At 47.1% G+C, this 18,742-nt stretch overlaps 1 protein-coding gene across 2 annotated transcripts in view; it reads right to left on the bottom strand.

Moving 5' to 3' along the window:
- The window catches only part of NRP2 (neuropilin 2), a 114,417-nt gene that overhangs the window by 77,221 nt on the left and 18,454 nt on the right, over positions 1–18,742 (bottom strand). For both annotated transcript variants that reach the window (XM_059928523.1, XM_059928524.1), the window contains exon 3: positions 1,736–1,917. In XM_059928523.1, coding sequence (XP_059784506.1) covers positions 1,736–1,917 — 182 coding nt within the window. The remainder of the gene's footprint in view (positions 1–1,735; positions 1,918–18,742) is intronic.

Raw genomic sequence — 18,742 nt, 5'->3', positions numbered from 1 at the left:
TCACATCCATAGCATGTTAAGCATACCTTCACAGTTATTCACTCTGCCTCATATTATAACAATAGTTTACCTTGCAATTTACATATCAATTTACACATATTCATCCAATAACATATACTGTGCATCTGTTCTGTGCTGTGGCTTTACACACTGTCTCCCCAACCAGAAGAGGGCAAACACCCCGTTTCCTCCCTTCCTCTCTTCTCTCTCCCCATTGCTCCCCAGCAGAGGATGGTATAATGAAGGGTCCATCAGCGCCGGTGGCGCTGACTAATCTGACTCTCACACAGGACCCAGGGGAATGTGGATGAGGCGATTTGGGAGCCCCACACCAGCCCGAGCCACTGGACACACAGATTGTCAGTCCCTGTGACCTCATGTAGTCAGGAGCATGACGACCCGTGGCAGACGGTCCTTCTTGGGACTCGTGCCCTGGGACACTCCCGGCTCCCACTCTGGCTCCAAGCAGCTCCCTCAGCCCCAACCTTTCATTGGATTCTACGATCTTGTTCTCAGGCAGACAAATCTGGCAAATATTTAGACAGAGTGGATATAAAAAGTGCTTTCAGCAGCTACCACTTCCTTTCAAGAATTGTTTGGCGAAAAAGAAAATATATATGAATAGTTCCCCTCACACTGAACTCAACAGGCGCCGGACTTGGGCCCCTCGATGACAAGGCTGACAGCCTCCCCTTTCAGCAGACTCTGTCCATGAGTTGTAAAACTTGGGCTGCTGGAGAGGGAAACACAGTCGTAGACGGGGCGGGAGCCCCTGAGGTGGGGGGATGGGCAGGGGTGAGGGGAGAACTGGAGGATAAACTTCACGTAGCCTCAAGATAATGAGCTCACACATGGGAGGGAAGGGCACGTTGCTTGGAGTGCTTCCGTGGAGATGCTGAACCAGCGACTTGTGAATCAAAGTTGTCTCTACCCGGTTATGCATATTACGCATTGGCCCATATTCTCAGGATCTAAAGTAATCTAAGGGGGACCTAATGGAAAGCAAGTGGTCAACTTAAAAGAAGGAAATGTGCTCCTCCTCTCTTTCTGCTGTCTTTTTCAGGGTGTCGGCTTCATCGGCATTTAGGAAGTGTGGGTTCAATGGGTAGACGTGATGCAGTGGAACAGCAAGGGGAAGTCCTAGGAGCCATATTTGGGTGTAAAAGCTACTGTGTGACTCTGTTGGTGGTAGTGGTGGTGGTGGATCATAGTAAGACTTTTAGAGACTCCTAACGCTGAAAAGACGATGTCCTTCCATCCCATGTAATTCCAAAGAAAGGCTGTGTTAAATCATGAAGTAATTAGGAGGACATTTAACCAAGTTTTGTTTTTACCATGAAGATTATTGTGATTTAAAAAAAAAAACACACAAAAATCAAATTCTTTCCAAAAGTGTTTTTCTATGTAACAGGTTCTCCTATTCTTTCGTTGCCACAAACAATGTTTATCTGCCCAACATGCTGCACCCAAGCACTAACCTGGCAGCTCGCCCTCTTAAATTGGCTGGTAACTTAAACTGGCTTTTCACCTCAGGCTGTATCCAGGTTCACCTTGAACCTCTCTTCCCTCCATCAACTTGCTCAGGCTGGATAAAATTAGAACCCTTACCACCTGTGTCAACCCACTGGACTCCATCTATGAGCACATAACTATTACGTAGTGCCCGCACACAGCGCCCCGTGGCCAGACACAGAGGGCGGAGTCCCATCTTCTCTCCACCCATGACCGCACTGACCTGTCTTGAAGATCTCATAGCGGAGGGAGAAGCCTGCCCCCTGCCGGGCATAGTCGGAGGTGAACTTGATGTAGAGGACCGAGCCCGAGGAGATAATGGTGGGTGGGGCGATGTTCCCACAGTGCTTTCCCAGGAGGTCTGCGGATTCGCTGTCCCCATCCCGAATCTCAATGAAGTCATACCTAGGTACGGATGGCACAAAGGGGTACATATGAGAAAAGATCACTTTTAGGAGATGAAAAGGACTATTTTCTCCCTCCAGCTCAGGTGCCTCCATCCACTTCTAGACATTCAGGTGTTTTGTATTCATCAAAGGGCACTTACGTTTGCTTGTAGAGACTGGCAAACATAGATATAGGAAGTTGCATTGCTTTCTGAAAGCCACACAGAATGAGCACCTCAGCGGATGGCTAGACTTTAAGGCCTTATCTCTTGCTCACATGAGAGCAATAGCATCATTCTATCAAATGTCTCAAATGTCTCAAATATTTTTTTCTTCGTGCAGTAGCACCATTTTTATTTCCATTATGATCTCTCTTAGTCTTTTCTTCTTAGCGCTGTGTCTCTGCATGTTACTTAACCCCTTTGAGCGTCAATTTCTTCATCTGTAAGATGAGGATAAAAATATCCACTTCAGGGGATTGGGATGGAGATGGAATGGAACAATGTAAGGAAGGTGCTAGGCACCGAGTCAGGCACATGGGGGCTGTTTCAGAGAGATTTGTTTATTTTCCTGCCTCTTCCCCAAGTTCAGTTCTCTCCTGGGTCATCTGCTCTTCTCTTTAACGTTTAGTGACAAAGACTCCCCAACCGTGGGCCACCTGCCTCCCTGAGATGACTCTGCGAAGTTCACATCAGCAGTGTCTATCTAGTCAACAACACGTTTTTAAAAGGAGTCAGCACCATATTAGATAAGGCAATAAAAATCTTTCCCCAGGGGCTTCCCTGGTGGCACAGTGGTTATGAATCCGCCCGCCAATGCAAAGGACACAGGTTCGAGCCCTGGTCTGGGAAGATCCCACATGCCGCAGAGCAACTAAGCCCGTGCGCCACAACTACTGAGCCTGTGCTCTAGGGCCTGCGAGCCACAACTACCGAGCCCATGTGCCACAACTACTGAAGCCCGCGCACCTAGAGCCCATGCTCCGCAACAAGAGAAGCCACCGCAACGAGAAGCCTGCTCACCGTAACGAAGAGTAGCCCCCGCTCGTGGCAAGTAGAGAAAGCCCGTGCGCAGCAACGAAGACCCAAATGCAGCCAAAAATAAATAAATAAATATTTTTAAAAAACACCTTTCTCCAAAAGCAGGGGGTGAGTCCCTGGGGACCCAGCATCTCTGAGCATATAACTATTAGTCTCAGCAAGAGGCAGAGCGGGCTGCCTTCCCCACCCTGAGGCCTGAGTTCATTTCAAACAGAATGAAACTGGCCCGGGTTGGGGAAGACACCTCAAAGACATCCTTGGCTAGGTTCACGGGACGGCACGCCTACTGCGCCATTTTCTGTGTACGGATGCACACTTTCAGCTTCGGCGTGTGGTCTGGCAACCCTCACCGTCCCGCGTCTGTGCTCTTGTCTGGGCTCCCAGGGAATACTCCTGTCACAACTGTTGACGTGGAACATTTCTTCCCCACCAGCTCCCTCAAATTGCTGGCCACTGTACCATTATTTACTGAAAACCATCCATCTCCCTCTCTCTCCCTGTTTATTTATTTTGCATCAACCTGTTAAAACAACATGTCCGAAATCTCTTCCTTTGGGGTAAAGAGAGGGACTGGGAAGGCTACCCTCCCTGGGATGTGCCACACACACAGGGTCTGTGGGAGCCGGTGGCCTGCAGGAGTGGCTTGTTTGAGCTGGAGTGGCCTGAGGCCGCACCACCGCCCCTGGGAGCCATAGTTCGGATGGCTCAGCCACTTCCAAATAAATAGGCCTTCGAAGGGAGTATATGGAGTGGACCAGGGTTAGTTCATTCTTAAGCCCAGAGGGCTGGAATCCTACAGTCCAGAGAATCGCAGAAGCTGGTTAGAGGCCAGAGAAGAGGAGATGGCAGGGTTTTCCCCCAGGAGCTCTGGAGAGATGGACACAGATAGGGAAAGGCGGGGGTGGGGGAATCTGTTTAGGTCTTGTGATTTCAGTGTGGGAGATGGTGCTGACTTTGAAAATGTGCTTCCTCACTTCCAAAACAAGAGTGAAAAGACACTTAGTTTGTTCTCAAAGGAAATTCCCCCAAACCTTCTGGAAAACCCCTCCTTTTTATTTCCACACTGTTGGACAGTCACTCTCAGCTGAGAAATGGTGATGCCTTCTTTACCAGGGTGCACAACGGTGGAGAAGCACCTATATCCATGGAGCAGATATTACCCAACTCGCCTGGAGGAGCCAGTGTCCCCCCCCAGCCCACCCCCATCCCTAAATTAGACAGAACAGGGTTTGGGTCCCAGCTCAGACTTATTAGCTGGGTCCCCTCAGGCAAGTTACTCAACCTTTCTGAGCCTCAGAAATGGGGAAAATAAGAGCAAAATAGGGATACTAGAATTTTTCTCCTAGGGTTTTTCTGAAATTTAAATGACCCACATCATTATATAAAGTGTCCCAGCACATGCTTCATGAGTGTTCACGGGGATTTGTTGTATTTTCACACCCATTTCAGAGGAGAAGCAGCTGAGCCATAGTGCAGAAGCAACTTTCCCTAAGGGACAGAGCAAGTGAGTAGAGATGCAGTATAAGAGGGAATGTACAGCTGTTCAAACATTTTGGAGGGCATTTTGGCAAAAATGTGAAAAGAGTTAATATGTACACACCCTTTAATCCTAGCAATCCCACTGCTAGGATTTTTTCCTAGGAAAATAATCAGATAATTGTGCGAAGATGTTTATGCATCTTTGTGTGTATATATTTTAAAAAGCATGTGAAAAGTGAAAAGATGCTTTGTTTATAAACAGCATTGTGTCTAAACGTCCAACAGCAGTGGCGGGTAAATGAATTTTGGATATTTATAAAATGGAATACTCCACTGCTATAGTAAAAGTGCTATAGGTCTAGTTGTTTTATTTTTGCTTTTAAGGAAAAATGTCCACGATATATTGTTACGTTGAAAAAAAGTAGATTTTTTTAAAAGTATGCTTTAAAATATATATAAGTATATATATTTCCTTGCATATACATACAGAAAAAGTCTGAAAGAATATAGACTAAAATAGGGACTTCCCTGGTGGAGCAGTGGTTTGAAATCCGCCTGTCAATGCAGGGGGCACGGGTTTGAGCCCTGGTCCAGGAAGATCCCACGTGCCATGGAGCAACTAAGCCCGTGAGCCACAACTACTGAGCCCGCGTGTCTAGAGCCCGTGCTCCACAACAAGAGAAGCCACCGCAATGAGAAGCCCGCGCACCGCAAGGAAGAGTAGCCCCCGCTCGCCGCAACTAGAGAAAGCCTGCGTGCAGCAACGAAGACCCAACACAGCCAAAAAGAAAGAAAGAAATTAAAAAAAAAAAAAAAGAATATAGACTAAAATATTAACAGTGGTGAGATATATGGATGGTGGGATCATTTGTAATTTTTACTTTCTTCTATTATCTGAATTGTTTACAGCAAGCCTGCATTTCTTTAAAATATATAAAATAATGATACTTGCATAAAGAATTTTTTCCAAAGTAGAAGAGCTGAGAAAAATAATCCAGCTCTCAAAATTTTGCAGATAAAAAATACCATCGTCATCATGACAATCATCATCCATCTCACAGAATCACCGTAAGGGCTAAATAAGACATAGCTTGTTGGAGCACTTAGAATAATACCAGGGACATGGCCCACACTCAGTGAATACTTAAAACAAATTTTTTTAAAGACTACCAGATAGCTCCAGTGTTTGTGTTGCCAATTTCTATAGGAAGGACCAAAAAAAGTCCCTGACATCCCACTGGCTTGTTCATCAGAAGGGGAGGGTTTTATCTGGTTGCCTAAATACCCGTGGAGTAATTTAGGGGATTAACAGAATCAGTGACGAAGCAAGGCTATCCAGCACATGTCATAGTTATAAACTTGCCTCAATTTACTCAACGGATATACCACCCAAATCCTTTTGGGTAACGCGGCCAGCTGCAAATACATCCTTACATATCTACGTACACATATATAGTGAAGAGAGGCATTTTTGAAAAAGGTTCATATAAATCAATCATATCATCCAGTTTCTCTCTGAGCTTGTTATTTATAAATTTTTATTTATTTATTTATTTATTTATGGCTGTGTTGGGTCTTCTTTTCAGTGCGAGGGCTTTCTCTAGTTGTGGCCAGCGGGGGCCACTCTTCATCGCGGTGCGCGGGCCTCTCACTATCGCGGCCTCTCTTGTTGCGGAGCACAGGCTCCAGACGCGCAGGCTCAGTAATTGTGGCTCACGGGCCCAGTTGCTCCGCGGCATGTGGGATCTTCCCAGACCAGGGCCCGAACCCGCGTCCCCTGCATTGGCAGGCAGACTTTCAACCACTGTGCCACCAGGGAAGCTCTGAGCTTGTTATTTAAAGGACCCCTCTGGTGAGTCCTTTTGTGAAGTAAATAATCAGTCCTTACTTGAACTTCTTAGAAAAACTGGATTTTCCTATCCAGTTTGCTTGAGGGGAAAGCGACCCAGAGTCACAGTTTGGCAGCTAACACCCCCCCCCTTCCCTTCAGTGTCGGGGTTCTGCCCTGTGGACAAGCCCCAGCTAACCACCAGGCCTTCTGGCTGGGGTTTTTGTATAAAGGGCATACTCCAAATGACATGCTGACTCCACGCAGAATGTCTCATTTACCTCCTGTGTGACTGACTCATTTGGGGAAATTTTTTCTTATCAGGGATTTGCTACAGCTGGAGTAAATCTCCTTAGAAATTTCAGTGTTGTCAGGTTCATTTGTGAAGACCTAGCGGAGACTTAGGAACTTTGTGGCCTTGGAATAGATCTCACTTTGCATCTAGCATCTAATCACCAGCATTTGTTTGGTAAAGGAATCTGGGCTGCAAACTCAGAGCTCACCCCAACGAGAGTCAAGTAGGATAACCTGAAAAGCCATTCCTCCTATTCATTCTCTGGAAGGAAAGAGAAACCCGCTCACAGACATATTAACTATTGTGTTTGCATTTCATTATTCCTAATCTCCCTCAGATGAAAAAATTCCTTTCAAAGCTTTAACACTACCTTTTCTTATTTTATTTATTTACTTTCCTAAGCTGAAGTAGCCATCTCTACTCCAGTTCTTTTTTTCTCTCTAAAATGGTTCCCCGAGTGCCTTTTTACTTTTCTCTTCACAGATTCCAACATCTGTATGTTGAGCATTTGTCTAGAGAATGCTTTCTGTACTTTCTTTCTTGACTTCAAAGTCTTAATTTCTCTCCCCAAACCCACATTTTGGGCGTGGGAATCTTGATGGTGGAATTAATTATAAGAGTCCACAGAAGAGGGCTTCCCTGGTGGCGCAGTGGTTGAGAATCTGCCTGCTAATGCAGGGAACACGGGTTCGAGCCCTGGTCTGGGAAGATCCCACATGCCGTGGAGCAACTAGGCCCGTGAGCCACAACTACTGAGCCTGCGCGTCTGGAGCCTGTGCTCCGCAACAAGAGAGGCCGTGATAGTGAGAGGCCCGCGCACCGCGATGAAGAGTGGCCCCCGCTTGCCGCAACTAGAGAAAGCCCTAGCACAGAAACGAAGACCCAACATAGCAATCAATCAATCAATCAATCAATCTTTTAAAAAAAAAAAAAAAAGAGTCCACAGGAGAGATATGAGAAAGCAGCAATCTCATCTCTTCTTCTCATCACTAGGCAGGCATGAAAAGAAGCTTTCTACCTTCCATAACTCTATCCACACTTGACGCTGCCCAGCAGGCCACCAAAGGCTGGGTCAGCCAACCGAGCCTGTGCTGGAAGATTTACCACGTGGAGGCCCCTTCTCCCAGGGCTGGATAATGTCTAGCCCCATCCAGAGTCTACCTTTATGGATGTCACATAGAACTACTTGTGAGGGGATTTCTCTATCGTAGGCAGAGTACTTAGCTGCTCCAAGGAAGAATGCTGTGCCCATTCTATGGGATTTGTCTACACATCTAAGCACCTCTGCACCCAAGTCCTGAAGCCATAAACTTTGCCAACAGGCAATGCCTCCTCTCATGCTACTTGCATCATGAATGTTTAAGCCATTGCGTTTTGGACATGGCAAGTTCTTTCCAGCCCCTGGGCCTTTGCACTTGCTCTTCCCTCTGCCTGCAATACTCTTTGTTAGCTTTTGCTCTGTCTGGTACTTTCTCATTCTTCTGAGTGCAAATGTCACCTCCTCTGAGAAGGCTGCCCTGATCACCCCATTTCAGCTGGCATGCCCTTATTTTCTACCTCACCACCCTCTCATTGCCTTTCTGGCTGTTACCATAATCTGTAAGGTTTTGTCAATATACTTTCTTTGTTTAGAATCTGTGTCCTCCACTAGACACTAAGCACCATGAGGGTAAGAACCTCACCTTTTCACGGATGAATTTATAATACTTGCACGGTGCCCAGCACATAGGAGGGCTCACTAACTTTTTGTTGAGTGAATAAATGATTGAGAGACCTGAGGTTGACGTTACATGTTAAGAAGAATGAACTCTGCTTTCTGAGGGGTTCGGTCCGTTTTACACTCTGCATTTGTGCACCAACACACTCACTGAGCTATTCTGGCTGTATCTGGAAACCAAAATGTTGCCTTGTGACTTGAAAACATGAAATATAACATTTTGAGTGGAAGAAATATCTCAAATCATGCTGACAGCATTTTCTCTATTAGTGGCAAACAAATCAAGTATAATTAAAATGCTGTCAAAGTGATTTGAGATTTTTCTCACACTTTCAAAGTTCCATATTTCATGAGTAGATTATCCAGGCCAGAGAATTTACCACCTCCTGGAGTGCCTTTCTTACAGGAAGCTCAAAGACATCTACAAACACTGTCTTATTAATCCTTACATTAAAACCTGCAGGGACAACAGGAGGAAAAAACAACACTGTCATGCACAACTTTCTCAACAAAGAAGCTGCCTGAGATCCTAAGAGGCTGTGAGGTAGGTCTGCATGATGCTGAAGTTTCTGGTCAATTCAGGCCCAAAGCCAGGTCGCCTGGTCTCCAGCTTAGCAGGGACATCCAGCTTTTCTGGAGAAATCAGCTAGCTGTCAGGTCGGGTTTTTTAAGAAGCCAATTTTATTTCCTTGAATTTCTCCCTTTCACTGGTACCACTTTTATAAGAAGCTGGTATATCAATGAGAAGAGCTCCCATTTACTGAGCATTCACAGTGGGCTAGATCCTCGCTCTGTGTAGACACTATTTCATTTAACCCTCACTTAATATACACCAGGCCCTGATATGATTACCATCCATTTGCAGATGTAGAGGCTGAAGCTCAGGGAGATTAAGTGACCTGCCCAAAGTCACACGACAAGGAAAGGTCAGAGGCAGGCTTTGCCCAGGCGGTTTCACTCCAGGGCACACTGACCTCGCCTCTGTCCTCTGGCCTCGTTGTTGCATGAAGATTGGAGAGCAGTGGGAATGCCAGATTGCCAGAACACTGTAACATTAGAAGGTGCCAGGTGCAAAGACACCTCTCCGTCTCAGTTAGAGACTTAACAGAATCTCACTCTTTTTATCTAGCTGTTTTGTTTAAACAAAGCCTGTAGGACTTGCCAAATTTAATAGACAAATCACCCATAGATGCAGTGAATAGATTTGGAATTCACGGTTTCAAGACTCATCCAGTAGAAATCCAGCTTGTAAGTGTTCAGATGGGATCACATATTAATTTTTGTAACTGAAGAATTTTTATAAGCACATATATACCCATATGTGAACATATGGTCCATTGGGTGAGAACACAGTATCCTGTGTATTTATACGCTCTTATAGTATCATCCAGAGCACATATTTTTCAGCCCATGGATTTCCAGTAGGGCCCACAGATGAGTCTCAGTAGGTTGGGGAAACCCTACAATCCTACGCAGAAATTTTGTGTGTTTGTGTGTACGCACATTTTCCTAGGGAAGGGGTCTGGGACCAAAAAAAATTTTTTTAATTGCACAGAAACATATCTGTCTACAAGGGTGTGTGTACTCCGGGAAATGCAGTGCATGGGTTTTGTGGACAGACCCAGCTGGCTCCTGGCACATGCTAGTGGTATGATTTCAGGCAAGGCATTTATCTTCTCTGAGCCTCAGTTTCTTCATCTATAAAATGGAAATAATAAAACACCCCACCTTGTGGGATTGTTGAAAGTTTTGTGAAGGCATATACAGGCCCAGCACAGCACTGGATGCCTTAGAAAGTGCCTGCGAGGCACTGGTCATTTTGATTATTACCTGGGTTCTACAAAATAGGATGGCAGACTTGGGGGAGAGAAGAGTTACACACGATGCTTTGGAAACTGAACAGGTGAAAGTGAAATGAAAAGTAATAAATTTAGACAGTCTCAATGTTCCCCAACCTCAGTGCTATAGAGGGTGGTTTCGAAAAATCCTCCTCCTGTACAAACCCATCAACAGTGCTTCATCACTTGAGTTTTTGAGAATTCGTTTCAGTCTCATGTTTCCGAACCCAGGCTATGGGACCAGCCAGCCAGGCTGGGTTCAAAACCACCTCCACTCCCACTCCCATTTGCTGGGTCTTCAAGAGCTAGGCACTCAACCTCCCTAGATTTGGTGAGTTAATGCACGTCAACAGCTCAGCACAGGCCAGGCACATAGTAAATGCTCAATAAATAAACGTTACTTGTTATTGCTGCTGCTGCTATCGTTATTTGTTGTTGTTGTCTAACTCCATATCATTATTATGTCTTACCTAACTTATTACCATTATTTGCTCTCTAACTCCAAGGACTCACACACCGCTTCGGTTTGTGTATTTGCGTGGTGCCGAGTGCCTTCTTAATAGCGGCTGTTGGCACTTTCATTTTCTTCCTTTATTTCTTCCCATCCCGAATCTCTGATATTTTGAGCTTATTAGCAATCCCCTCACAGCCAGGGTCACCAGGGCTCTTTAGAAGGGAGGAAATCTGACCACCCAGCAAAGGAAGTATGCAAAGAGAACAACCCAAAACAAACTGAAGGAGTTATTCCAAAAAAACCTTGAAGGCAAGAAAATGGAAACTACGAACAACATCTATTTATAATGGCTGGTCGTTTCTCCGCAGAAGCCCTGGGATGATGGAGAGGGCCCGCCGGTCTCATTGTTCCTGGCGCAGCAGCCTGCCAAGAACTCCTCGCAACGTGAGGAAGGAGGCCGCTCCAGACACCGTGTCTGATAAGTCTCACTGTAGATGAACTTACAGAGAGTCAAGGGCACACAGCAAGGCCTGCGTCACTTCTCCCTGACCCTCTGGCCAAACACCACTCCCTCCACTGACCAGCTCCCCAGGAAGCACATTCCTCAGGTCCTTCGGCCACAGATCTGCTCTGCTCCTGCAGACAGGCTTGGATGGAACCTATTTGCTTATGCAAGGAAGGATTTTCGAAGCAACCGGTGCTAATGTGAAGTTTAAGGCTTCTGGGCAGGCTGTTTTCAGCAGGACTGTCGAGTGCTTCTTTCTGTCCGCTCTATGCGTCTATAAAATCCTCACCCTCTGCAGTCAGCTCAGAGGACCCCATGCTAGCATTTTGCAACCATATCAGGGTAGAAAGCAGATAAGAGTGGCCCACAATTTGTGTCCATTCACCACTAGGCTGGTGCTCAGATGGGAAGGTGAACTGCAGCAGGGCCAGAGACTCTAAGCTGGCCTGGGTCAATCGAACATGCCTCAGTTTGCCTCGTCTCATAAATGGCTCCAGGGACCGTGCCTCTGTGCCTCTCAGGGCTGAAGGGTAAGGGCAGAAGGTGAGTGGAAGCCACTGAGGGGAAATCAGAGTACACCATTCCTCGGCCTGGTGTGCCGGCAGCGTTCCTGACCCTGGCCAGGTGAACGGTTCCCTCTGGGACGGGTGCTTACCAACCCTGGCTCCCAGGGGGTCTAATTGTGAGAGTGAATCATAACCTCTCCATCTGTACGAAAAATGGGAGCCTGCTGGGAACGAGGTGTGCTGGGCACTAGGGAATCAATCACAGCATCGAAAAAGTCCTCTATGTGTTTTCCTGGGATCAAGGCTCCCAGTCGTTTTTCTAGCCCCCTTTGCTGGCATCCAGCCTCCATAACAGAAGTCGGAAAATACAAAACTTGTCTGAAAAACGTGCCATGCGGAAATGCAAGCAGGGGACAGCTTGGGGAGTAGGTGGCAGGTGTGACGGGCCCTGTCCTTGCATTTCATTCACCCTGAGCTTCAGGTTACAGAGCTCAGAGGTTCTCCCCGGCTCCAGGAGCAAACTTGTCACTACCGTGCAAAAAGCACGGTGGTGTGGAAATGATGGGCCTGCACTAACGTCCAAGCAGGAAGGGGCTGCTGCCACGCCAGGGTGGAGACTCTGAGGCCAGCGCTCCCGGGCCAGTCAGCTGGGACTTCTTCCACCTCTCAAACGGCCGCTGGCTGTGTTCTGAAGGCCCCGGGGCTGTCAGAGCAAAATCAGGCCTGTTCACGCAGGACACGTGAAAGCACTCGCCTCTCCCCATCATGGAAACGGCCCTCTGTTCCGAAAGAACCAGCTGCCGTTTGGGGGTGGGGGGAGTAGAAGCTGTGAAGGTTCAGAATGTTGGATGCTCTTGGCTGAAGCCTCAGTCAGACCAGAAGGAAAGATGCCTAGAAAGGACACCAGCTCCTGCAAGAAAGGGAACCAGATTGCAGGAAGTCTCCTCACGGGATGGGAACGGTGTGAGTCAGACCCTAAAGGACTTTTATTTATCCCACAGCCAGAGCAGGCTGTTTGCTCTGCGTGCAGAGCTGCTGGCTGGCGCCAAGGCCACCTCCTTGCGGTGGTGGCCGGCAGGGTCCTCACAGCGTGGGGAGGGACCGTCAGCGCCAGGGAAGAGCTCTGGGGGCCGCACAGGGAGAAGAGCCCTTGCGGGCGGTAGGACAGTAGAGACCGATCCCCCACGCCGCAGAAGAGGAGTCAGTACCCCGACATTTAACCCAGCAGCCTGCCCGGAGGCTGGGACTAAATCCTGTATCTGCTTGGACCTCAGTTTCCCAGCAGATAAGACCAAAAAAATAATGATACTTTCTTACCCTCCTACTGCTCTCAAAGGGATGACGCAGGGATAAATCACTTTGAACATTTAGATGAAAGGTGCTCTATAAACCCGAGGTCTCATCAACTGTAATTGTTACGGTAATTATTTTAATGATAATAATGATGATAATGGGCGGAGGGGGTATGGGGCTGGGACGAAACGTCCTACCTTGAGACCAAGAAAAACCCTCCCGGTAAAGCCCACGGCACGGATTCCTTCCGCTCCTAGGTCCCAACCATCTCTTTCAAACTGCCAGTTCCTGGGCTGAAATATTATTTACTCCTTTCCTTTCCAACAAAACAATGATTTGTTCCACCGTCTTCCCTCTTGCTCACTCCCCGGTGTGTCTGGCTTCAGCCTGACAGCTCAGCCCTGGGCTGTTTACAGGCCTCGCTCACCCTCCACGACTCCGGTGCAGCTCCACTGACACTAAAGGCAGGAGAATTCTCTCTGTGTGAGGAATCAATTACTTCCGCTGACACTCTATTACTAGCCCTCACATCTTCGGATTCCAGAGGGAGAGTGAGGTGATGGGGGAATGGCAGGGAATTTGAAGAGGATGGCGAGGGGGGCTGTGCGGGACAGGGGCGGAGGTGGGTGACAGGGAGGCAGAAAGAGACAACTGACTGAGAGGCAGGCCTCCAGCTTGCATTTAAAGACACAGAAAGATCTCTCTCCCTCCTTGACTGCCCTGTCGGCATCCGGAGGTGACCACATGGCAGGAAGAGGCAAAGAAAAGGAAGAAAGAGAAAAGGAAAAGAAAAGACTTGTCAAGTATATCTAAGGAAATCAGAGAGGCCCCAAATACCTAAGCCTTGGGACAGCAGATGACAGCTCTGGGCACAAGGACACAGGTATACGAAGGCAGCTTTGGGCAGCAGGCTTCAAATCCCAGGCCTACCATTACCATCTGTGTGCTTTCTCTGGGCCTCAGTGTCCCCATCTGTTAAATGGGAATAACAGCAGTACCAGCCCCAAAGCATTGTTATGAGAGTAACACATGGAAAGTTCTTGGTGTAGTAGCACCTGACACCTGTCAGTAGCTTAATAAATATTTGCTATTATTGTCCAACCGACAATCCCTCCATACCACCTACAAACATGCGATGGAGCCCCTAATGGGGCAGAGCAGAAAAATTTATAGAGACTGCCAAGATGCTTGGCTACAAAGCCAGGGAAAAAGCATAAAAAATCATGTGAATTTTCCTTTATCATGTGGAGTTTTTTGCTGCCCTCCTAAACCTAAGCCCAACTCACACTTCTTCTTTTTCAAGTTTTATTTGGAACCAGTTAACATTTTTCAGGGATTTTCCTTCTAGGAAAAAAAATTTTGATTATGTAAATTAAATACAACCATCTACTCTGCAATCAACTGAGATGAGTTGTGAGGTGTAGGTCTCATAATGAAGGACGATTATGGAAGCTCTTTTCTAGAAGGAAAGACAAGGGCAGCTAATTTTTTTTTTTTTTCTGGGATGATTTATCCAGGCAAAAGTGGAAGAATGGAATTAAATATTCTGTTGAGTTTCTCTTGATCCAAAGGTTTCAACTGCCCTGCCACTAAAAAGGACAAAACAAAGAGAATACATTTTTTTTCTAAAGGACTCATAACTACCGGAAAACACACAAATCCCCTTTTAGAAAAATCTAATTTCTCTACTTCATCTATTTCCTTCTCCTGTTTATGCCCTCCACACCCAGAGCTCCCACTGAATTTCTTAAGACAGACTCTCACCCGGTGTAATTAGATGGGAGAATTACATGGAGCTACATGGGGTGAGATGCTGGGCCTCCGGGACCTCTGGGTTCAGAGAAGGTGCCAGGCTTGAGAGCCAGAACAAGTGGGATTGTGTACTAGAAAATCTCAAGGGATTTCCTCAATGAGAAGATAAAAATGCATTGTTAGGAAGGACATCCACAGTGAAGCTTGCATTTGGAGAGTTGGGATTGCAACATCGCATATTTAAAAACAAACTGCCAAAAATAACCGTTGTCCCAACTGCTCTTTAACCTTGGTAGGCGGAGAAGAACAATCTGCGGTGTTTCCCCCACTTCTTCAGCGAGCTAAAGTGCTGGGTGGAGTCCTTGGTCAAGGCTGGTGAGTGTGGGGTTGGCTGCCAGCTGAGCTCGAGGCAGCAGGACTGTTCCCGTTTATTGCACCGCGTACCTGGAGAGGATCTGTTTCTGTCATTAGCAGGGCTGCTGTGATACAGAAAAGTATTGCTGCTCATTGGTTCCTTGGGGGAATCAGAATATTTCTGTGGCTGAGCAGGCAGTAAATCTGTAACAATGTCATGAGTAATCAACCTGAGGGTCTCTCCTGAGTGCAGGACACCCTCTTGAACCACACAGAACTCTCACTCTGCTCTGAGTTCCAGAGACTCAGGCGGACACCAGCTGAAGCCACACGTCTAATTGGGCATTGTGCCCTCCTGCCCTCTGTTCGTAGGAAAGAGATGTGTGTTCACAGGGAGTCTTGTGTAGGAGTAAACTGACGAGCGGAGCTTAATGCAGAGTGTTACCCGGACTTCCCCAGGCCATACCCCACTTTCAGGCATTAAATTGGGGGGGGGGTCCCTGGATATAGGGTAAGAAACTGTAGAAACTCTCTGACCAGGGAGAGTGGGACAGCAGAGAGTCCCCCTCATCTCACTCTTTCCTGCTCCCTGACCACAGCCCCTCTCTGAGATGCTGGAAGTTGTCTGGCCAGGAAATAAAATTAAATAGCATTGCCCAGTCATCTCTTCACCGAGAAGGGGGTTTGTATCAACAAGCCACCAGGATGGCCCTACATTACTGTGGTTCCTGAAGACATCAAATTCTCTCCCCTTCTTGCCTTTGACATGATGCTCTCTGCCTGGGCCACCAGCCCTACTCACATCCCCTTTGCCTGGCTAACTTCTTCAGGATCAGTGCAGGCATTGCCTCCTCCAGGGAGCCTTCCCTGATCTCCTCAGCCAAGGGTAGATCCCAGGGCTCATATCACGTCCCAGGTCAGAATGCATGGTGTTGGCGGAGGCAATAGAGCATGAGAGTAAAGAGCTCAGGTTGCAAAGTAGTGTGTTCTGGTTTCAAATCCCTTCTCTGCACTTTTTTTTTTTAACATCTGTATTGGAGTATAATTGCTTTACAATGGTGTGTCAGTTTCTGCTGTATAACAAAGTGAATCAGCTATACATATACATATATCCCCATATCCCCTCCCTCTTGCGTCTCCCTCCCATCCTCCCTATCCCACCCCTCTAGGTGGTCACAAAGCACCGAGCTGATCTCCCTGTGCTATGCGGCTGCTTCCCACTAGCTATCTATTTTACATTTGGTAGTGTATATATGTCCATGCCACTCTCTCACTTCGTCCCATTCTCTGCCACTTTCAAGAGTGCAAACTTGGGGGGCTTCCCTGGTGGCGCAGTGGTTGAGAGTCTGCCTGCCAGTGCAGGGGACACGGGTTCGAGCCCTGGTCTGGGAAGATCCCACATGCCACGGAGCAACTGGGCCCGTGAGCCACAATTACTGAGCCTGTGCATCTGGAGCCTGTGCTCCGCAACAAGAGAGGCCGCGATGGTGAGGGGCCCGCGCACCGCGATGAAGAGTGGTCCCCACTTGCCGCAACTAGAGAAAGCCCTCGCACAGAAACGAAGACTCAACACAGTCATAAATAAATAAATAAAAGAACGTGAATTTCTTTAAAAAAAAAAAAAAAAAAAGAGTGCAAACTTGGGCCAGTTGCTTACCTTCTTTGAGCCCAAGATTCTTCATTTGTAAAATGGGAAGAGTAACAACGACTTCCCATTTCACCGTTTGTCGCAAGGACCAAATGCGATGATGCATGTAAAGCACTTGGCAGTGTCAGGCTCATAGGTGATGCTCCGTATGTGGCAACTTTAATCAGTAACCACACATTTTTTTACTTGCTCCCTCCTTCCAAACTCTAAATTTCATAGGGTCAAAGAGTACAATCTACTTACTCATCACTGAATTCCCAAGGCTATCATCACGCTTGGCACATAGTAGATGTTTAATATCTAGGAACGAATGAAAGGTCTATTGCCACTTTGCTGATGAAAGATCAAGTCACAGAGAGCTTAGTAACTTCTGTGATCCCGTGTCTTATCTTCCTGCTGTCATTATGTCACATCACAAGATGGATGACTAGGGAAGACACCTCTGTTGACCTTCCAGTGTGGGTTCATGCCACGCTGACTTACATCCTGGCAACTCAGATGTAAAAATCTCACTGACACAATCATCTGCATGCCCCTGCTCAGCCCCCTCTAGGACTAGGCACCTTAGAGGGTAGAGGTGAGACACATGCGGTCCGTGCCCTTAGAGAACTTACGTGCTCAGAACACAGGATGACCACACACGAACAAACAGCAAGCAAATCAAGGCAATATGCAACGCCTATTGGGGAGTTCCGAGTAGGGGGCCCTAAAAGAGAGCTGGAGGAATCAAGGACTCCAAGGGGGAATGGAGGGGATCGTGCCATGGGGCACTGGAGGGGAAAGGGAGGAGGGTCTGAGCCCTGGCCCTCACAGGGTCTCCTGCAGATGTAAGGTTGTAGTCGGAGGATGTTTATTGAGCACAGGGAATCTTCACTGGCCGGCTGGGGAAGGGCCCGATTACTGAGGTCTGGTATGTTCCCTCTGCTTCCTGTAGTCAACTTATCAACCTGGGAAAGTGCCCCCTTCCTAAGATAGCATCCCCTACTTTGGGAGAAGCACACGTATCTTCTAAGATTTAGAGAGCTCCTCTGGTCGTAAATAAACACAAGGGCACTTTGTTTATCCGGCACACTTAGCTAGAGGCTGAATATCCCCCCAAACCTCAAATATCCAGAATGTGGGTGGGGTGGGGTGGGGGGATGGTTTCAGAAGAAAAGACGGTGAGCAGCTCAACTAATGCCAAGGACTGCATGCACTGATGCCCTTACACTCTGCCCCCGGGAGAGCACACTAGGACGCACTCCGCTATGAGCGTGGCCGACTAAAGCAAACCAGACGTGCTGGCCCTGGGACTGCACCGGCCTGGGACAAAGCTTAGACCCCAGGACTAAACACTTCCCAACAGACACCAAAACCTCCTGAAGCAAAATCCATACCCACAATAAAAGGGTAAAAAGAGGGCAGAGGGGTATAGTCATAACAGAAGATGACAGCAAGAGTATTGATAGAAAAAAGTCACACATTCCCCCAAAGTACAAAGATGCTAATAACCCAGTTGCGAATTTATCGTGTATCTACATAAACAAGAGACTGAAATCTCGCAAAGTAGTTACCATTGTCCAAGTTTGGCAGATGAGGACAATGAGGCCTGGGAAGTTTAAAAGGTCAACAAAAACTCATATCTAAATACCCAAACATGACATTACCCAGCCTCTGTCACAAAACGTCAAGTTTAGAATTAGAAGCCTGAGTCACTGAGAAAAAGTTGACTCACCTTAGCATTAATTTTGTTTAAGAAGACGAGGAAGCGTGGCACATGATTTAGAACGTTCTTAATCAGAAATCTTTCTAAAGAGGAACTTTTGGAACTTTATAGGAGTATGTTTTAGAATCTGGAAATGTCAATGAGGCATGGTAAATGAGATTTGTTGTGCTGAACATACACATGAAGTTATCAGTATAGGTTTCTGTGTGGGTTTTTCAGCCTAAGAAATGTTCTCTCAAGTCTTCCTAGTGGTTTTCGCACTTTCTGAAGCATGTTTGTCAAGATATCCATCTGGAAATAACCAGTTCTTAAAAGGACCTAGACTCTTGATTCTGGTTTTATTTGGGCCTCCGGGATGGGGTGGGATGCTAGGCTTGTGCGAGGGCTTGTGAATAAGCTGTGTATCGTACACAGGTGGGTGTTTTCAAGA

Source organism: Balaenoptera ricei, chromosome 7 (genome assembly GCF_028023285.1).
Source record: "Balaenoptera ricei isolate mBalRic1 chromosome 7, mBalRic1.hap2, whole genome shotgun sequence".
Taxonomy (NCBI): Eukaryota; Metazoa; Chordata; class Mammalia; order Artiodactyla; family Balaenopteridae; genus Balaenoptera; species Balaenoptera ricei.
Note: the sequence above shows the minus strand (reverse complement) of the source record. Positions and strands in the feature narration are given on the sequence as shown.